Source organism: Sarcophilus harrisii, chromosome 1 (genome assembly GCF_902635505.1).
Source record: "Sarcophilus harrisii chromosome 1, mSarHar1.11, whole genome shotgun sequence".
NCBI lineage: Eukaryota > Metazoa > Chordata > Mammalia > Dasyuromorphia > Dasyuridae > Sarcophilus > Sarcophilus harrisii.
Window position 1 is genome coordinate 454041089 of NC_045426.1, and position 22358 is coordinate 454063446.

Here is a 22358-nt window from a genome sequence, read left to right on the forward strand (position 1 = left end):
AGTTCGTAAACCTGATAGATATATAGATAGATCAGATAGTTGTATGTGTACACGTACACACACATGTGGGGAATGGAGGGGGGAGGGGAAGAGAGAGAGAGAGAGAGCGATCAACGTTGATTAGGAAAGACGTGGAGAGGAACGTGGCCGCGACCCTAGTTAGTGGCAAGCCATAATAATAACTCTTTAAAGGTAAACAAACACTCCACCTGGAGACAGAGCATGACTGGCTCTGATGGTAGTCAGTCGGATTCTCAGCGTTCTTCCCAGGAGCAGGTGGTGGCCCGGGCTGCCCCTCCTTCTCCTGGCAGCCCACGCCTTCCCTGGTTCCCAAATGACTCAGCTCTCTTGACCTTTATGTAGTGAGTTGCAAAGATGAATCGGAAGAGAAACTGAACTCATTTCCCGGAGTGACAGTTCTAGCTAGAGGCTGCCTCCAGCATCCCCGCCCTGGTTGGGAGGAGGGAACGAGTAAGAAGAGCGGAGAGGCTGGAAAGACCAGGGAGGAATCCCCTGAGCCCACAGGGAAATCCCAAACCTTTCTTTCCTTCGTCTTCCCGCATTGGTCCACAACTCCTTCCAACCTTCTCAGCCCAATACTTCCCTGGTTGTTCATTTCCCAAGAACTCTCTCTACCTCGAACTACCCATCCCTCCACTTAAAGGTGTTGTGAATACAAAAGACTTCCTTTCCATTTCCCGGCAAATAAAACCGGGTCCTCACCGGCACCCTTCCTTCTCCCAATCCGGCAAAGCGGTAGGGAAGTGCAACAGGTACCGCCGTAGGGCAACCTAGGAAATGTGGTCCCTCGGTAGCTCAAGGTTGCGCCTTCAGGCGGACCAGGGAGCGGCCTTAGACTACACCTCCCGGCAGGCAAAGCGAACCATCTTGTTTTCTCCTTGCATTACCATAGTTCTATACTTTCCCCTTCCTCTTCTTCCTTCGCTGGGCTCTGAGCCGCACTGCCTCACGGCACTCGTAGTCCTGACCCGGCCCAAGCCTTCATTATCCTGAGGTCAGAGCATACTGCTGGTAGACTCTAATTCCCAGGGGGCAGAGCGAAGGCCGCGCCTGCGCGTTCTCCTCGGGAGGGCGTGTGTGTATGTCTGTGTGTGAGAGAGGGGTAGGGAGAGAGAGTGTGAGAGAGAGTGTGCGGGGTAGGGTGGAGGCCGTTACGTTCGGGGCAACGGCTACGACAGTGAAGAAGCAATTAGAGAAGCCGCGTCCTGTGCTTCCGCCTTCACTTAGGTGTCGGTAGTGGGGCTGATAAGGAGAGGAAAGCGAATCGCCAGTCAGGCGAGCCGGGGCCTGGGCCGGGCTGAACGGGGCCAGTGCGGGTCAGGGCTATGAGCCTTTGAAGGGTCGCCCGGGGCGCGGAGCGAGACCCGAGAGCGGAGAGCGATGTCTCAGCCGCCGCCGCCACCGCCTCCCCCTCCTCCTCCTCCTCCTCCTTCCGAGGCGCCGGCGGCGGCCGCCGCTGCGGCGGCGGCTCCGGGGGGGCTCGCGAAGCGGAAGGACCGACGCATCCTGTCCGGGAACTGCCCGGACCCCAAGTGCCAGGCGCGTTTGTTCTTCCCGGCCTCTGGCTCGGCCAGCATAGAGTGCACGGAGTGCGGGCAGCGGCACGAGCAGCACCAGCTGCTGGGGGTGGAGGAGGTGACCGACCCGGACGTGGTCCTGCACAACCTGCTGCGGAACGCGCTGCTCGGGGTGACGGGGGCCCCCAAGAAGAACACGGAGCTGGTGAAGGTGCTGGGCCTCTCCAACTATCATTGCAAACTGTTGTCGCCCATCCTGGCCCGATATGGGATGGACAAACAGACGGGCAGGGCTAAGCTGCTTAGAGACATGAATCAGGGCGAGTTGTTTGACTGCGCCCTGTTGGGCGACCGCGCCTTTCTCATTGAGCCTGAGCATGTCAACACTGTGGGTTATGGCAAGGACCGATCTGGAAGTCTGCTCTATTTGCATGATACCCTGGAGGACATTAAGAGGGCCAACCGGAGTCAGGAGTGCCTGATTCCAGTGCATGTAGATGGCGACGGACACTGCTTGGTGCATGCTGTGTCCCGGGCGCTAGTGGGCCGGGAGCTATTCTGGCATGCCTTGAGAGAGAATCTTAAGCAGCACTTTCAGCAGCACCTGGCTCGATATCAAGCCCTCTTTCACGACTTCATTGATGCTGCTGAGTGGGAGGACATTATCAACGAATGTGACCCCCTTTTTGTTCCACCTGAGGGTGTACCCTTGGGGTTGAGGAACATCCATATTTTTGGCCTTGCCAATGTGCTACACCGGCCTATTATTCTCCTGGACTCCCTCAGTGGCATGAGAAGCTCTGGGGACTATTCTGCCACTTTTCTTCCTGGACTCATCCCTGCAGAGAAGTGCACTGGTAGAGATGGCCATTTGAACAAACCAATCTGCATTGCATGGAGCAGCTCTGGCCGAAACCACTATATTCCTTTGGTTGGCATAAAAGGGGCTGCTTTACCCAAACTGCCTATGAAGCTACTTCCTAAAGCATGGGGAGTGCCTCAGGACCTCATTAAAAAATATATTAAACTTGAGGAGGATGGTGGGTGCGTGATTGGAGGAGATAGAAGTTTGCAGGACAAATATTTACTGAGACTTGTGGCTGCTATGGAAGAAGTCTTCATGGACAAGCATGGTATTCATCCTAGTTTAGTTGCAGATGTTCATCAATATTTCTATAGGAGAACTGGGGTAATAGGAGTTCAACCTGAAGAAGTAACAGCAGCTGCAAAAAAAGCAGTGATGGATAATCGCCTTCACAAGTGTTTGATCTGTGGTGCCCTTTCTGAACTCCATGTCCCTTCTGAGTGGTTGTGCCCAGGAGGAAAATTGTATAACCTTGCCAAAAGTACCCATGGACAGCTGAGACCTGACAAAAATTATAGTTTCCCTTTGAATAATCTGGTGTGCTCATATGATTCAGGGAAGGATGTTCTGGTACCAGACTACAATCTGAGTAATCTAACAGCTTGTAATTGGTGCCATGGTACATCAGTGCGAAGAGTTAGAGGTGATGGTTCTGTTGTATATTTGGATGGGGACAGAACTAATACTAGATCCACCGGAGGCAAATGTGGTTGTGGATTCAAACATTTCTGGGAAGGTAAAGAATATGATAATCTGCCTGAAGCTTTTCCTATTACTTTGGAATGGAGTGGGAGAGTGGTCAGAGAAACAGTATATTGGTTCCAGTATGAAAGTGATGTGTCTTTGAATAGCAATGTTTATGACGTTGCAATGAAACTTGTTACCAAACATTTCCCTGGTGAATTTGGGAGTGAAATTCTAGTTCAGAAAGTTGTCCACACTATATTGCATCAGACAGCCAAAAAGAATCCTGATGACTACACTCCTGTAAATATTGATGGTGCTCATGTTCAGAGAGTTGAAGATGTACAACATGGGCAAGATTTGGAGTCTCAACTTCCAACTAAAATTATTCTTACTGGACAGAAAACAAAAACTTTGCACAAGGAGGAATTAAATATGAGTAAAACTGAAAGAACTATTCAACAGAACATTACCGAACAAGCTTCTTTAATGCAGAAACGGAAAACTGAGAAGTTAAAACAAGAACAAAAAGCCCAGCCTAGAACTGTTTCCCCAAGCATCATTCGTGATGGTCCATCATCTGCTCCTGCTACACCTACCAAGGCCCCTTATTCACCAGTATCTACTAAGGAGAAGAAGATCCGTATAACAACAAATGATGGCCGGCAGTCAATGCTTACACTCAAACCCTCAACAACCTATTTTGAACTTCAGGAAAGCATAGCCAGAGAATTTGATATTCCTCCATATTTACAATGTATTCGATATGGTTTTCCTCCTAAAGAGCTAATGCCCCCCAAAGCTGGAATGGAAAAGGAGCCTGTGCCCTTACAACATGGTGATAGAATAACAATAGAAATATTAAAAGGTAAAGAAGAAGGTGGTCAGCCCAGTGCAGCACACTCAGCACACATTGTGAAACATGAAGATATTGCTGTTACTAGCAAAATATCTTCTAAGGAACTTCAGGAGCAGACTGACAAGGAAATGTACTCCTTGTGTCTTCTGGCAACATTAATGGGTAAGATCAATTTACTTTATGTAGTATATAGCTTCTTTGTAAAATGAAGAAAATGCCCCCTTCTGTTCTTGAGAACCCTGAGACTGTGAAAATCAGATCATATATGCTTGGGATAAAAATGGTTTTGCTTTAGGTCTTTGACATGCCTGAATAAATATGCCAGATTGCAGAGACATGCTTTTGCTGTCTTAGATTGCTTAGAACAACATAATTTGTACTTGCAGTGGTTTTTAAATACCATGTCTGGCGTTTCATTTTCTTCGAAGGTTTAGATGGCAGTTGAGTTGAGTCTACCCACCTTTTCTCCTTTGATTTTTGTTTAAATTTATTTTGTTTTCCTGTGCTTAGGTCAGGTGATTCAGGACTTCCTGTCTGATGAATTGCAGTTTCTGGTGTTGATATTTCCTCCCCACCCCCACCTAATTCAATGCTGGTGTTTTCTTAACTGTTTTCCAGTTCTTACCTCTTGCTCTTACTCCTGTTAACATTTTTTTTTTTTTTTTTTTTTTTTTTAGTAGCTTTAAGTGCTTTCATTGGTCTTAGTAAATCTGTCTTTGATTGTAATGAAAGTGCCATAGAGAGAAAGAGGTAGTTAGTGGTAGGGTTGTTTTTGAAATATATTAGAGAGAGAATGACTTCCTTTCCAGTGATGCAGCTGAAATTAATGAAAAATCTCTTATTACCAGTGAAATGTAATTTCAAGTTTTAGTCAACAATTTTGTTTTCTAGCAAGTTTGAATAGAAGGATTTATAACCTTGCAATGATATGTTGCCAACAAATATAGATTTGTCTTATTTTTTAAATTAGTAATTTGACTACTATACATGGTGATATAATATGAAGAAAACAAATGTTAGATTCTATTATTCCCTGATTTAGTTTTCTTGGAAGATTTTTGATTTCTACAAGCATAGTTTCATAAGTGGTTCTATTCACCAAAATGCTACTAAATGTTTATTTTTTTTAGGGAGAGGCTCAGATTTTTTCCTGAAATTTTAATTTTGGGGTTCTAAAAGTTACAGAAACTAAATCTTATTAATGCATTGGTTTAGTGGACAGGGTATTAATTCAGAAAATTTAAAGTCTAGTCCAAACTTTTCTATAAGCCGACTCATGATCTTATAAAATGACCTAGACAAAGACTTTGTTATAGTTTGTTTCTTCTGCAAATTTGTAATGATTTTATGGTAAGAATTCTAATTCAGTGGATTTGAAGGGAAGTGTAAATTGTTGAATTAGATCTAGATTAACTCTTTAAATCAGTTATTAAGTTTACAGGAAACAAATATTATTTAAACATGGTATTATTGTTTATAAACATCCCCTTCTATGAATACTTGTTTTTTATATTTAAATATAGAAACTTAAAGTTTGGAGATTTGTAACTAAAAAGGATTTTAAATGTTATCTACTCTAAAATTCCTAATTTTATATATGAGGAAACTGAGGTCCAGATAGGGTGATTACTCACAGTTGTTGTAAGTGGCAGAGGCAGGATTAGAACCCAAGTCTTTTGATTCCAAATCCAGTATTTTTTCTGTTGAACTTTAAGAGGCCATTTATTATAACTTTAAATGCAACATAAGATATTAACAAAATTTACATTTTTTGATGTGTATTTATAATTTTGAGTTCTAATCTTAACTTTGCCATTAACTACATGTAGCCTTGAGCATGTCACTTGACCTTACTTACTTGTAAAATGAAGCACTTGGTCTAAACCAGTGGTCCTCAAAATGTAGTCCAAAGAATTGTTGGGGTCTCTGAAACTCTTTCAGAGGGTCTACAAATTCAAAATTATTTTTTATTTCTAATATAGTAAATAGCTATAAATATAACCCATGTGAATAAAAACTCTTTGAACAGATCTTCGGTAGTTTTTTTTTAACAACATGAAGATACTGAAAACAAAAATTTGAGAACCACTGGTCTAAACAATATCTAAGGTCCCTTCCAGTTCTAACATTCACTGTTTATCTTGAGTATGTTTGGTAAAGAATGGAGAACACTTGGTGCCTGGACTGAAGAGACTATAAAATAATGGAGCCCAGGATGGAGACAAAGTTTGAAGGATGTTTTGTTTCTTAAATGACTTCAACTGAGTAATGCTGGTGATAATTATGGTGGCTTCTGGCACTTTACTACTACACTTCTGTTTTATTTCCATCCTGAGTTGAAGGATTCCTGTGACTTTACAACTTTTATTAAATAGAGTCTAACATATTTTTCCATGTAGCAAAATTATAAAACACTCAAATATCAGCATTATATAATTTTGAAAAATATACCTTAGAAAAAAAATAGATGATATAAAGATATTAAAACAGGTGGATTTTAGCATATTCCATTAAAAAAAAGTTGGCTAATAGTCAAGAGACAAGATTTATTGTTTTATAGTATTTTTAGGTTCAGAATATCCATATATGGAATTCATTACATTTGCATCAAAAAATCATCCCTCTCTCAGGTGCATCTACCCTATGATTAATATTGGTTATTAGCCAGAGTGTAGAGCTAACCTTTTTTCTATAGAATGGTGTTTTAGTACCAATTAAAAAAATAACAAAATTCAGGATTCTTCCTGAAAAATGTCATGTCTTATGATATAGTTCATCGCTTCATCTGAATGTTTATTCAGTCTTTAAATGACACAATGGGTAAATTGTGCATCCTTTGATACCGTTGAGCACAGTATTAAAATGCCTTCTAAATCCAAATTTTACATAGTATACTGTATATTGGCTATATATATATATATATATATATATATATGGTATATTGGCTAAGTTTCACTGATCTTGTGTTATTAATTCAGTTTTCTTTCCCTCACGGTTTTTAAGTGACATATATTTAGTGAGAATGAAAATAATTTATTTTAGAATTGTATAAATGGTGGTATAATACCTTTTGTGTTTTATCAGTTTTCATATCAGTGACTGTTCACTTTTTAGGAAGGAGAGATGTTTCCATTATTTGATTTATAAACTTTTTCTTGATTCCATATCAACTTCCGATGAGCAGTGTGGATTCGATTCTAAGTGATATTAATTTACTACATATTTTTAATATCTTAAAACCCCTTGAAATTGTGTATACACAGGCAAGTTACAAAGCCAATGTTGGGAATACTGTAGATGTAATTGTACATGAATATGTTCTTTATATTTTTGAATTTTTCTTTAAAGTATTGGGTGAAAGGCAGTTTTATAAAATTAAAATGACACTTTATTGCCTCATGGTACTTCACTTTCTTTCCCTAGGCTTTCTGTGGATTATTATGTACTGTGTATTCCTAACAGGGAAGCTTTCATAACTTTGCATAAAATGTCATTAACAAGGTTTGTGTCTAACTTAAAATGCATTTGCACAGTGTTGTATTTTGTTGTTTTACATGAAACATATTTTTTGTTTTAACATTGATTGCAAAGAGGGGATCCACTTGAGAAGTTGGGTATATTAAGGAGAAAGCCAAGCAGATGATTCCTGGAATAGCTAAATAATCTATGTTAGATAACGGAAATGAGAGAATAAATTGCATTAGTTTCTTCATTTAATTCATCTTTAAAATCTTTTGTAGCAGAAACATTTTCCTGTAGAAATTTGTATTTTGATGTCTTTTTAATGGTTATAGATTCTTCAGTTCATAGCCATATTCATTTTTTTGGTGAGTCTTGGAGTATGTTGAAGTATAAAATTTTCACCACTAAGTTTCACAAAATAGTTAAAATTTTTATTTTGTGTTAATTTTAGGTCTCAAACTTTAATTTATAATCAGATCTTAATTATAGTATTCAGTTTATGAATTTGTAGTTAGTTTTAAGTCCTTGACTATTTTATTATTATTCAGGATACACACTTCATTTGTGTAAGAATTAGATTAGAACTTGGCATGCCACTACTGTGGGTTCTATTTATTGAGTTTTTTAAAAAGTATGGCATCATAGAATGGTAGATTTAAAACTGAAAGGGACTTTAGACATCATCAAATACAACTCTCATTTTATAGGCGAAGAAAATAGAACCCAGGAAGATGTAGTACCTTACCTAAGTCATGTAGACTATACTAAGAAGCAGTTCTGGGATTAGAACCTATGTTACTTGACTTCAAATCCAGTATTCTTTCAACTATACTGTTTTGCCCCTAATTAAATTATAAAGTGGTTGTTAGGAATTGATTGAAAATCCAGTTGTTAATTTTCCAACCATATTTATACCTGGTAGGTATAAATTAAGTAAGAATGGACAGGGAAAGAGGGTTTGTAATTCCAACTGTGGGACTTCTGGGGCTGGTGCAAGAGTCAGAGAAGGCATGAGAGTATTGAAAATAGGAGTTAATTACAAAGTATGGGTCTCTTGAGAATACAATTAACTTTTAACCAAAGTTCTCACTTTTTCATTGATATCATTTATATTTGGCAAAATTATAAGTGGAGTAAGAGAATTTGTCCAAGATATGTGATTTTCTGGGAAGTAGAAAAATAGTTTTGGTGAGTTAGAAAAGAGACTATATTAAACATATAAAGCCTATTGAAGGGCTTTAATTAAGGTTGAAATGATCAAGAAAGGCTTCCTGGAGAAAGTAGGATTTTAGTTGGGAGTTGAAGGAAGCCAGGAAAATCAGGAAGTGGAAATGAGAAAAGAGAGCAGGGAGAAAGGGAAAAGAATAGTCAGAAAAGGAACAGAAATAAAATCATGAGTGCTTTGTGTAGCACTAAGCAAGTATTACTGGGGGAAGTTCTAAAAGAAATAATTGTTTTTATTTTTTGGTCCTTTTATTTCTTTATTTTATTTTATTTTGTTTTATTTTATTTTTTTATTTTAATAGCCTTTTATTTACAGCATTGACAATTGCCAAACCTCTTGTTCCAATTTTTCCCCTCCTTCCCCCCACCCCCTCCCCCAGATGGCAGGATGACTGGTAGATGTTAAATATATTAAAATATAAATTAGATACACAATAAATATACACGACCAAACCATTATTTTGCTGTACAAAAAGAATTGGACTCTGAATATTGTACAATTAGCCTGTTAAAGAAATCAAAAATGTAGGTGGCCCTTTTATTTCGAGCAGTAGTTGATAGTAGTTGCTCACATTTACATGTTGCTAAATAGTCTTATCAATTTTCACCTTTTTTTAGTGGGCAAATCACTGATCTCTGAACCTCAGTTTTCTCATGGGTAAAATGGGGGAATAATAATATTTGCATTGCTTACTTCATAGGACTATTGTAAGGACAATCTTTTGTTTTGAATCTTGGAGTTGCAACAGACCTTAGAGATCATCTAGTTTAAACCTATTGTTTTCTTTAGCTGTGAATGTATAAAATGGTTTCATAAAAAAACTTCATTCTAAAACTATTATTTTTGTTCTAGTTAATATAATAAAATGAATTCTAGCAGGTATTATAAACTCTTGATAACAGTATTGACTCTGAATCTGTTTTTTTGTTCTACAGGAGAAGATATCTGGTCTCATGCGAAGGGACTTCCTCACTTGTTCCAACAGGGTGGAGTATTCTACAACATAATGAAGAAAACCATGGGTACAATTTATTTCTAACTTTATTCTTGTATAATATATCTACTCAAATCATGTTTATAATAGGGAAGTTTGCATTTAAATGGGTATACCTTAAAAAAAAAAAATCTGGAATTTATCTATCATCAATACCTTATCTAAAAATTGTCAAGTTCTAGAAGTAGGAAATTTGAGTAGTTTTTTTTTTTTTAATCTCTTGTCAGACAGAGTCCATGGGATAATAGCTATACCTCAAAATTAGAAAGTTATAGTTATAGAGTAAAAAGCTAGCAAAGCCAGTGATAGAAATAGAAGCAGAAAATATGTGCATTTTAAAAAATTAAGTATCATAAATGATTTTATTTGTGATTTTCTGACCCAAATTTGTTAACTACTAATTAACTTTTTCCTCTACCTTTAATCTAACATACAATAGTATATATGTATGCATACATATACATATGTGTGTGTATATGATATATACATATACACATATGCTTAGAGTCATAGGCCACACATCTTTTTCTCTCCTTTGGTCACTAACATTTAAAACCTTTCCCTAAATTCTAGAGATATTGTCCAGGCTTCTGTATCCTTTGGAGCTCTGGTCTTATGAATCACCATTTATTTTTTGGCTTATCTGGGTCCTACTAAATTTTACATTATAGTTTTCATTCCACTTAAAGTAATATTTTCTTTTTGTTAGTTTTTTCTTGATTATGTTTTTGGTTGAAATACCTGTTTAATGTTTTTTCTTATGAGGGTTCTTAGCTATATGGCCAAAAAAAAAAAAAAAAGTAAATTATTAAAATTTTGTTGCATTAAACCCAACCATTTGTAATTGAATCTCCCTAAAAGATTGTCTCCTAATCTGTTTCTTGTAGTCTTGTCATTGAAACAATGATAGCATATTGTAGATAGGTCAGTGCATATGGGACAGTTTCACCTGACAAATTATAGTTTTCTTCCAGTGTTCCTAAGGATCATTGTATGTTATATTTTCTATTTATATAGCTCCATTTCCCTTCACCCTCCCTTTTACCTCCCATCCTGGAAAACCTCCAAAGATACCAACAGACACACAATCAGCATGTAGTATAGCCATCATAGTTTGATCAGATCCATAATAACAAGTATCCTGAGATCTTTGTGCTTTGACTCATTTTTGGTATGGAAGAAATTCAATGTTATTTTTGGAATTTGGGAAAATATTTTAACTAAATAATTTTTAAAAATCCTCTAGATTCTATGTTATACTAAACAGAGGTTAAGGCAGCTAGGTGAAGAAATGGATAAGAGTATAGAGTCAATAGGAATCATCTCCCTGAGTTCAAATCTGGCCTCAGTACTTACTAGCTCTGTGACCTTGGGCAAATCACTTCTCCCGTTGCCTCTGCTCCTCACCTGTAAAATGAACTGGATAAAAAAAATGGTAAAACTATTACAGTCCCTTTGCCAAGAAAACTTCAAATGGGATCCCAAAAAGTAGGATATGACTGAAACTACTAAACAGTAACAGCAATAAAACAGGCTATAAAAGTGTAGTTCCATAATTTTTAAGTTGAAATATGTTAATAAAATTAATATGAATATGTTTGTTATAATATCAGATAATCCAAATGACTATGAATGAAGGTGGTTCTTTGGGGAATGATACAATTTTTAATGTGCTCTAATTTAAATCAAGTTTTTCTAAGTATGGGGAGAAGATTAAATATTATTCTAATTAAGTAATTAATTTTAATAGAACTTTATCGATATGATATTTCTATTCAGAATGGTATGAAGTTTGAAGAAGCAGCTGACTTGTTGCGCCATTGTTAGGTAGAGTGATTGAAGAAATAATGTGGATTTATTTGCTCTGCAATTCTCTTGGTTCCCTAAGATTTGAATGGAAGAAATCTAAAGTTACATTTAGTTTTGATGGAATTCATTATTATCAGTTCTTGAAAACCACACTAACCTACCAAAAAAAATTGTTTTTCTCAACATGATAGAAATTAGTTGTAGTTATTTTGCTATTGAGCAACCTAAAAAGTAGGGAAAATGTCTACTGGAAAGAATAGCAACTCTTCATTTTTTTCTCCTCATTCTTCATTTTCAGAAAGAAGGGGACTACGTATGTTTTAGGTCATTCTTCCAATAGCAAAAGATTTGACTCTTAAAAAACAAAAAGATTTATGAATTAAAAGTACTTATAAACCTATGAATTAAAAGTACTTATAATGCTAAAATAGTCTTATATACTTTGGAGACATTAAAGCTTCTTCTCTTTTAAAAAAATCTACAAGATTGTACAAGGATGAAGGACTATGTTAAATTATGCTATTAAAACACCATTAATTTATGCTTAGAATTGTAAGGAAACATTAAATTTTGTCTTATACAGAGGCTAAAACAGGTTGGCACTAAATATATTAAAGTGCAGGTCTGAATTTTTTTCAAGATTCAGGATTTGTGATAATTGGGAAGGGTTTATCAATTTTAACTTTTTATCATCTTGACAGAAAGTTAATGTAAAATTACAAGGGAGAATTTAACTTTCTTTGTGTTAGGTACTTTAGCTCCCTTTTATATATGAATATATTTTTAATACTCAAAATAGCTTTTATTCATATTTTTGTTTTTATATTTTCTGCTTTCCCTTTGGATCCTTCCCCTCTTCACTTCCCAGAGAACCATCCCTTATAAGAAAGAATTTTCTTTTTAAAGAAAAAAATCTCAGCAAAAATGATCAATTTATCAAAAAATTGGGAGATATATGTGTATATATATATATATATATATATATATATATATAGTTACAGACTTTAACCTCTTTAAAGTAGTGGGGGTAGTTCTTCTACATCTTCTTTGAGCTTTTTAATTTTACAACGTTCTTTTTGATTGTAGTTCTTTTTATTTACATTGATGTAATCATTGTATATATTGTTTTCCAGGCTCTGTTTAGTTTCTTTTCATAATTTTATGTCTTTCCAAGCTTCTCTGTCTGTATTCATCATATTTATTGTTTTTTGAACTCAGTAATATTCCATTATATTCCACAATTTATTTAGCCCTTCCTAAATGATAGGCATTTACATTATTCACTTTATTTGTAGTTTTTTGCAACCACAAAAAAGTGCTGCTACAAAACTTTTGGTGTATTAATATTATTTTTACTTGTAGAAGGCATTTTTTTCTGTCATGTCTATAGTCTGTCTGCAAGACTGTTGATCTTTAGTTAGAGTCCTTCACATGACAACTATTGTCTATGTGAACCTGGGCAAATCATTTAGTTGGCAACTCTCTAAAACCATAAGTTATAGAAAAAGTACTGGGGTTGAGTGGAGTGGCAAATGATTATAATCCCTATTCCCAGGGAGGCGGAGGCTGATGGATTGCTCAATTCTGATTTGGAGTAGGCTAAAACCATTTGGTATCTACACTGAGTCTGATATCAGTTCCTAGAGAAAGATCATCAGTTATAATTTCAGTATATTTATAGAGATGTGTCCTAAAAATACAGAATTAAAATTGACTTAATTTAATTAAACAAAGCAGTCCTAAAAGAAAATAAAATCTTTTCATAAAACTGTATATAGATGGGAAATTTTGGAAAGCCACAAAAATGTTTCAAAAATATATCATAGGATCTTAGATAAGAGTCAGGGATCTCAGACACCAGCCAGTCTATTTTACTCCTTCATATTATAGTTAAGGAAACTTTGGCTTAGGAAGGCTAAGTGATTTATTTTAAGGTCACACAGGTAATGAGCACCAGAGGCAAAAGTTGAACCCCAGGTCTCTGACTTTAGAGCCAGTGTTTTTTCTGCTATAACTCTTCCCCCTCCCCCCCACCCCCACCCCCAACCTAATCAATTGGGTTAGAAATAAAATTAACCAACAAACATTTATTGTGTCATTTATATCCTAGGGATACAAAAAATAAAAATGAAATAATTTGTGTCCTTAAGGAAGTTATTTTCTATTGAGAAGAAACACATATAGTGGTTGATGGATGACTGCTTATACAAACTAACCTACTATACTGATTGGCCTCAAACAGATCATATTTCAACTTCACATCCCATCAAGCAATTTTACCATGTTCTTGTTCCCTCGCACCCCATCCCTTCTTTCTTTTGGCCCCCTAAAATCTCTCCTTTTCCTGGTCATTATTATCCTTTATATGTTGTATTCCCTTAGAATGAAAGTTCTTTGAGGGCTGAAGATTTCTGGGTTTTCTTGGTTTTTTTGTTTGTTTTTTAATTTGTATCCTCACTACTTTGCATAGTGCCTGGCCATCTGTAAGTGCTTAATACATACTTTTTCATTCATTTAGAGGTGAGGAGAGGGGATGCATTATAGGCATGGGGACAACCTTTGCAAAGTCATGGAAATTGGAGATAATGTGTCAAGTGAGAAACAGGAAGAACAACAGTTTGGCTGGACCACTGAATTCATGAAAGAGTATAATCTATAGTGCTGGAAAGGTAGGTTGGAGCCAGGCTGTGAAGGCTTTAAATGCCAAACAGATGAATTTGCATATGATGACAGAGGTAGTAATAAGGGGTCACAGAAGGTTATTGAACAAGGAAGTGACTCTTTCAGACTTGTGCTTGAGGACTATCACTTTGGCAGCTATCAGAAGATTTGGAAAGTGGACAAGGCCAATTAGGAAGCTATTGTGAGGGCAGAACAGATGAGAAGTGATGAGAACTCCATAAAATCTTGAGTATGAGCCATTTTTCATTGTTACTTTCAAAGATTTTAGTTTTTCACTGTGGGCTTCAGAAAGTTTAATTTTTCTATGTGACAACAGACAAAAATATAATCGTTTGTATATTTGTTAGTGAAATGCATTTTTAAAATATTTTGAATTTGGACCACAATTCAGACTGGCTTTTTATTTAATTATAATGTTTCTGTTAAGTTTTTTATACATATGTGAAAAGATAATATTAATTTTTTTAATGGTGAGAAGCCCTGGGTTCAAGTTCTGCTTCTCACATGAACTATGTGATTATGGGTAAGGCATCTTAGTGCCCTAGGCAACTAAGACTCTTAAGTTACAGTTGAGTCATTGATCTACACTGAGGAGTTATCACACTAGGTATGAAATCACAGGTACAGATTTGCCTCTCACCCCTACTTAAAAAAAAAAAAAGGGAAAGTTGTATAGTTACCTAGATTGTAATAATTTATATATATAGTATTATGAAAAATTTTTAAAAATACATTTTAAATCAAAAAGATGAAATATATTTATGAGATATAAAAGCTTGATATAATTGAGTTAAGTTGGCTATAAAAACTGATAAAGATGCTTTATTTTATATAATGAATAATCAGATCTCTGAAACATATCTGACAACATATCTAACATTCCATACCCATGATCCCACATTCTTCTAAGAAAAGGCAATGTAGTACATTTCCTCTTTTCTTCTTTCTTTGATATCTCTAATGTTGTAGAAACTTTTAATATACATCAGAACAGTTTTTGTGGTTACTGTTACATAAAAGTTGTGTGTGTGTGTGTGTACATATTATGTATAATTTATGTGTCATAACAAACTTTTTTTTAAAAAAGCAATAGCTTTTTTTCAAAATTTATGCAAACTTTTCAACATTTACCCTTTCAAAATCTTTTTTACATATATATATATATATATATATATATATATATATATAAATAATTTATTTATTTAATAGCCTTTTATTTACAGGTTATATGCATGGGTAACTTTACAGCATTAACAATTGCCAAACCTCTTGTTCCAATTTTTCACCTCTTACCCCCACCCCTCCCCCAGATGGCAGGATGACCAGTAGATGTTAAATATATTAAAATATAAATTAGATACACAATAAGTATACATGACCAAACCGTTATTTTGCTGTACAAAAAGAATCAGGCTCTGAAATATTGTACAATTAGCTTGTGAAGGAAATAAAAAAATGCAGGTGGGCATAAATATAGGGATTGGGAGTTCAGTGTAATGGTTTTTAGTCATCACCCAGAGTTCTTTCTCTGGGCGTAGCTGGTTCAGTTCATTACTGCTCCATTGGAAATGATTTGGTTGATCTCATTGCTGAGGATGGCCAGGTCCATCAGAACTGGTCATCATATAGTATTGTTGTTGAAGTATATAATGATCTCCTGGTCCTGCTCATTTCACTCAGCATCAGTTCGTGTAAGTCTCTCCAGGCCTTTCTGAAATCATCCTGTTGGTCATTTCTTACAGAACAATAATATTCCACCCTTTCAAAATCTTGTTCCAAATTTTTCTCCCTCCCTTCCCTCCACCCCCTCTCCTAGACAGCAAGTATTTACACACTTATCATGCTGCACAAGAAAAATCAGATTTAAAAGGAGGAAAAAATGATAAAGAGGAAAAAAAAAAGCAAGCAAACAACAACAAAAAGGGTGGAAATACTATGTTGTGATCCACAGTCAGTCCCCCAGGCCTCTTTCTGGATGCAGATGGCTTTCTCCATCACAAATGTATTGGAATTGGCCTGAATCACCTCATTGTTGAAAAGAGCCACGTCCATCAGAATTGATCATTGTATAATCTTGCTGTTACTGTGTACAATGATTTCTTGGTTCTGTTCGTTTCACTCAACTTCAATTCACATAGTCTCTTCAGGCCTCTCTGAAATCATCCTGCTGATCGTTTCCTATAGAACAATAATTCTCCATAACATTCATATACCATAACTTATTCAGCCATTCTGCAACTGATGGGCATCCCCTCAGTCTCCAGTTTCTTGCCACTACACAAAGGGCTACCACAAACATTTTTGCACATGTGGGTCCTTTTTCCTTTTTTGTGATCTTTTTGGGATTCAGGTCCAGTAGAAACACTGCTGGACCAAAGAGTATGCACAATTTAACTTAGACTTTGTGTTTGGCCAACATTCTAATTTGGGTCTCATTTTAGGGTAAATCAGGTCAGTGGTATAATTTTCAGTCACCATAGATCCTTTCCTTTCTTAACATAGTCCACCTATGACCTGTGTGACCTTGGGCAAGTTACTTAGCCTCTCTGTGCCTATGTGTTCTTAACAGTAAAATAGAGGTTAGACTGATTGTCATTTATTAGCCACAAATTGGTGATAGTCCAGGCCCCATTTGGTCATTGTTTGGGTCCTGATTGACTCAGATTGAATATAAATCACAATCATTTCTGCTTTGGTCAGAAACCATGAGGGTCTTCCCCTCCCAGATTCATTTATTTATTTAGACTAGGTGAAAGAAGAGATTCTTTGCCTCAATTTTTTTACCTAATCACTTAGGTAATCTTAATTATTTATCTTAAGTAATCTTAATCACTGAATGAGTGCAGCCTCAGTCAAACTGAGACCAAGAAAGGGCAAGGTCTCCCATTTCATCCCTGGCCATCTTCAGTTTTTTGAGCTCTATCTGGCCACTGGACCCAAATTGCTCTGGAAGGGAAAGTGAAGCATGTGAGCTTGCTCAGCCCTCCCTCATTTATATCTGATTCTCTTTCATGTCGGCATCACTCCCTGATGTCATGGTCCTCTTTGAGAACAAAGGACAAACTACAAGAGGTTGGACTGGATGAAATTTTAAGTTCCTTCCAGCTTTAAACTTGTGATGTTTTTTCCTTGCATTTCTGACTTCAATTATACTTATCCTATCACATATTTTCATGCTTTTTAGTTTATCTTATATAAACCTTATTTTCTCAATTTAATTGCAAATTTTTTAAGGATAAGGATTATATTAGTTAATTTGCATTTTTTTGAGTGCCTATTATATACCAATCACTGCTATACAGTGAGGATTCTAGGACAAAATTGAAATAGTCTCTGTCTTCAAAAATCTTAGTTTTAATGAAGGAAGCAACATGTATATATTTAGCTCTATCCAAGATCTGGGGGACCAGGAGAGGGTTCAAGCAGATGATGATGGCGAGTTGAATCTTGAAAGAAATCAAGGGAACAGCTAGGTGACATGGTGGATAGAATCTTGGTCCTGGAGTCAAGAGCACCTGAGTTAAAATTTGGCCTCAGACATTTACTAATTGTGTTACCCTAAGCAAGTCATTTAACCCTGATTGCCTCCAAAAAAGAAAGAATTAACATAAGGATTTCAAGAGTTAGAGATGAGGAGGAATATTGTATGCCCTATTCAGTTTTCACTCTGTTATTTTGGCTCTGCCTCTCTGTATGCCCTATTCAGGCATAAAGAGTGGAAGTAGGAGAAGAATAGCAAGTAGATCAGTATGGCTGTACCATAGAGAGAATGGAGGAGGGGCGTACTGTGCAAGGGACTGGAAAGTTGGGAAGGGGTCAGTTTAAGAAGAGCTTTGAATGACAAACAGAAGGAGAATTATATTTTTTCTATTTGAACTAGAGGCAGTAGAGAACTGGAGTTTGAGTAGAAGGTGACATGGTCAGACCTATACTCTTGCACTTTAGGAAAACTGTCTCTACACATTTACTTATGTACATATACATACATATGAATTACATATATGTGTGTATAACATGTATCGTGTGTGTATATGTATGTATATATACCCACATACACATATCCAGTGATAATCTGGATTGAACTGAACTATTGCCATTGTAAGTGCTGGGTCAGTATGATGATGAAGTTTATTAAAAAAAATTCAGGATTTTTTTAAACTATCTTTCTAAATTGTAAAAAAAGTAATGTTCATTATTTATGTAAAGGTAATTTTACTCTTTGAATTTGGATAATCCATATGTGATACTTATTTGTTAATTTTTTGCACCAGGATAATCAAAATGGCCCATTTCCTGGCTATGTCACGTAACAGCCATTCACTATGTTAGCTTTTGTAATAGTTGGGAGTTATAAGGATGTTAAAAACTATCACTAAGAATAATTTTTATTCTTTAATAGCCGCATTTGGTTTGTGTAGAGAAAAAGTTAATTTACTGTTATCTAGCAGAAAGTTATGAAGGTAACTATAAATATTGGAACACAGAAGTTAATATTGTCTCTTGCCCTCTAGGGAAGTCCAGATTTATTTATTTAGAATGCTAAGAAATAGATTTGTCATTCAGGGAAGACTAAGTTTAGGTGGTTTGTGTAAACTATTTTTCCTAGTTGATATCCAGTGGGGGTGGGGGTGGGGAATCATTCCATATTGGGATATGTTTAATTTTCCAAGTATCGATATTCTTTAAATTTTATTCTTAAATAATTCCTTTCTTACATTTGACAGCTAATCAATAAGGCATCATGTAAATGTCAGCTGCTAGTATATAGATGTGATGGTTTGATGAGTTGTATGACTACTAGTCACAATTTAACCTTATAAAAAGTGCCATATTATAAGTTAGTGATTTGGCTTTAAAATTAATAGGCTACAAAATGAATTAACATTTATCCTTTTTTGATAATCAACATAAATGGATGAGAAATGAAACACTTTTATATTATTAGGTTAGTTAGGTGTAGCTGTATGAATTATATAGCTATATATATGCATATATATGTAGTTATATGATTATGTGGCCATGAAACTATATAATCTGTTGTTTTAATTCAACAAGTATTTGTGAAATACCTACTATATAATAATGCTATGCTGTGTTTTAGGGTATGCAAAGACAAAAAGATGAAATATTCCCTCTCCTCAAATAACTTACATTCTATGTAATTCTAATTTCTCTCAGGATACAGGGTAAAGATGAAAAATTAAAACACTGATTATGTCAAAATATCCCCTTTCCAAATGTTAGAGAATTGAAGGAACTCCCAAGAGAATGGTGAGCTTGATGCAGTTTGAGAATTCTCTAAGTGAGACAGTAAAAGAAATCACAGAACGGAATATAGGAGCTGGAAAAGACCTTAATCTAATTTATCCAGAAATCTAAGGTATGAGAAAGGCATAGTCCAAAGCTTAAAAGGGCCTTGAGAGAAAACAAAGGCAGGCAGCAATGGTGAAAAAAAGAATATGCAGGTTGTGCTAATCAAATTAGATGGGTTTGGACACACCAAGATCCCCAAGACAAAGGGCAAACTAGAAGATCAAGTCTCCAGGTTGTAATATTAGAAGAATGTCGGAGAATAGTTATGGCTCAGTCACAGAAAAAATAAAGAAGGATTCTTAGGCAGAGACAGAGGGAGATAACAAAAAGGAGAAGTGTCTTTGGAAAGTCATCTCTTTTTAACCACAGGAAAATATTAGTGAAATTGGGACCTCATTTTGTTTCTCTTCTGAATATTAGAGCAGTAAGTCATGTAGTCTGATCTATGAATTCTTCAAGTTAAATAATTATGGTTCACAGACCTTAAATAACTTATCCAGGGCCACAAAGTAATAAAGTAGTATATTGGGATCTAATCCAAATATTTAAAATATATCCAGTTCTTTTTCTAATGTACCTTACACGAACTACTTTTAAAGATGAGAAGAAAGGTAACATGCTAGAAGAATGGTCTTTGTTCCCAAAATTGGGACAGGGTAAAGGTACTCTTAAGGGCTTTAAAACTGGTTTCAAGATAGTCTTACAAAATCTACGTTAAGATGTTTTTTTTTTTTTCCCCTTGAAATTTCTTCACACTACTGTAGTTTGATTATTTATTTAAACAGATTATGCCTTAATCAGTTGGTAGAAAAGGTGAGGAAGAAAAAAAGAGTAAAACCAAAGATGTGGGGAAGGTTGGGATCCAGAGTCTGTAAGAATGAACTGCGTTGATAAAAACATGGATGTCCCACTTCATTCTAACACTACTATTGATGGATACTTTAAATATTTTCATAGAATCGATGACTGTGGACCTAGGATAAATTAAAAAAAAACAACAACAAACCAGAACATTTACCTTTTTTCCTTAATAAACCACTGTGAACTTGCTCTTTATAAATCTTATTGTTCTAAAAACTGGATTAGATGGCAAATGACATGAGTTCTAGTCTTCAGGTTTTTTGTTTTTTGTTTTAAATAAGCTCGACCTTGAACAAATTATTTAATCTCTTTTAGCCTGAGCTTTCTTTTTTAAAAAAATGAGATCTTGAACTGTAATATATTTGTTTTAAAATAGAACAAGATACATAGTAGAAGCCTCAGTTAACTGGAATGTAGTTTACTTAAGTAATTTTGAGTTTTTGTTGTGTCTATAGTTTAGTTGGTGAATGAGATGTAGAAGCATAAGACATAGTCACTACCTTAGAGGAATTTGAGTCTAGTTGAAACCAGATAAATGCTAGATTTAAAAAAAAAAAAAAAATCTAAATAAAACATTTCTAAGAGCAAACTGAACTTTTCTCCTTCAAAACAAAAAAAAAAAAAAACAAAACACAACTTGCTTACTATAAACATTTCTTTTCATTTGATTTTTCAAGTGTGATATACATATAAATCATAAGCAGCACTTCCACATTTAGCAGCTTGGCATCTCTCCATGGTGCTGGAGTCAGTCCCAATATTCTCCAAATGCTCAATGCGATATATTCTCCTTTCTCTTACATTTGTTTTTCTTACTCTCACCTTTCCTAACAATTACATTTCTCAGATTTGGCATCTATAAATAGAACTTCTTTTCAGAGGAATAAATGGACAGGGATTATTTTTCAAAATAGGTAGGTAGGAAACACACAGCTTTTATAGACTACAGATCAGCGGATCATCTGTTTAAATCTGAAAAGGTCTTTAGAGACCATTGAGTTCAATTCTTCTCCAAACCTAACCTTGTTCTCCTTCCAAGTTCACTGAGGGGTATAGAAAGATAAGCCCTCTAATTATGCTATTAGTCAAGGTGTGTTTGGGTCCACTTTTCTAGAAAGTAATGTTGAACTGTTAAGAAAATGATTAAAAAGTTCTATAACTATAACTTGAGATCCCATTGCCAAGTATATATCCCAAGGAAGCCATATTTATAATAGACTTTTTTTTTTTGGTCATAGCATAGAATTAGAAAAAAAGTAGATGCCCATTGATTGGGAATGCTTACATAATATAGTACATAAATGTAATGGAATGCCTTGATGCTTTAAGAAACTACAAACATGAAGAATATAAAGAAACATACAAATAGAAGCAGGAAACATATCAACAATGACTTTTAAGAATTAAATAGAATGAAAAACTTAAATTGAATGCTGTGTAATTATTATGAGACCAAGTTTAAAATGAAGATGAGATTAGAAAATGTTTCCTTTATTTCTATAAAGAAACACACATCTAGGAAGTGTTAAGTGTCTGAGGCTAGATTTGAACTCAGGTCCTCCTGACTTAAGGACCACCAGGCTATTTCCAAGCATTCAGAGATGAGGTGATGAGGGCCTATGTCAAGGTGGTGGTGAGAAATTGATATAATTGTTTTATAATAACCATATAAGAGTAGTAAGTACACCCAATTATTCTAAAATCTTATATATATATATATATATATATATATATATATATATATATATATATATATATAAAAGACTATAAACTTATGTAAAAAAATTGATATGTCAAGCTTCCCCTTTAAAATGAACAGAAACTCATAACTAGACATACCTCCTAATATTTGCAATATATCATTTAGCATCCCACATCATTAAGACTTCATTCCACAAGGCAGAAGCTCTCTTCAGTTATGTTAAATCTCTCAGGAGTATTACCCAACTTTTTTTCCTTTTCTACATTCACAAAAAAACAAGTATCCTTTTCCCTTGCTAATTTGCTTTTCTTCCTAGTTAGATTTTTAGTACCTTGAGGACAAAGATTATCAAGTAGCAAGGACA

The 22358-nt window shown here is 35.5% G+C and overlaps 1 protein-coding gene across 1 annotated transcript in view; it reads left to right on the top strand.

Annotated features, from left to right (window-relative positions):
• The first annotated feature begins 1318 nt into the window (after nt 1-1318).
• Nucleotides 1319-22358, top strand: part of VCPIP1 (valosin containing protein interacting protein 1) — a 35418-nt gene continuing 14378 nt past the window's right edge. The window contains exons 1-2 of the mRNA XM_031946326.1: nt 1319-4108; nt 9569-9655. Coding sequence (XP_031802186.1) covers nt 1402-4108; nt 9569-9655 — 2794 coding nt within the window. The 5' untranslated portion in view covers nt 1319-1401. The remainder of the gene's footprint in view (nt 4109-9568; nt 9656-22358) is intronic.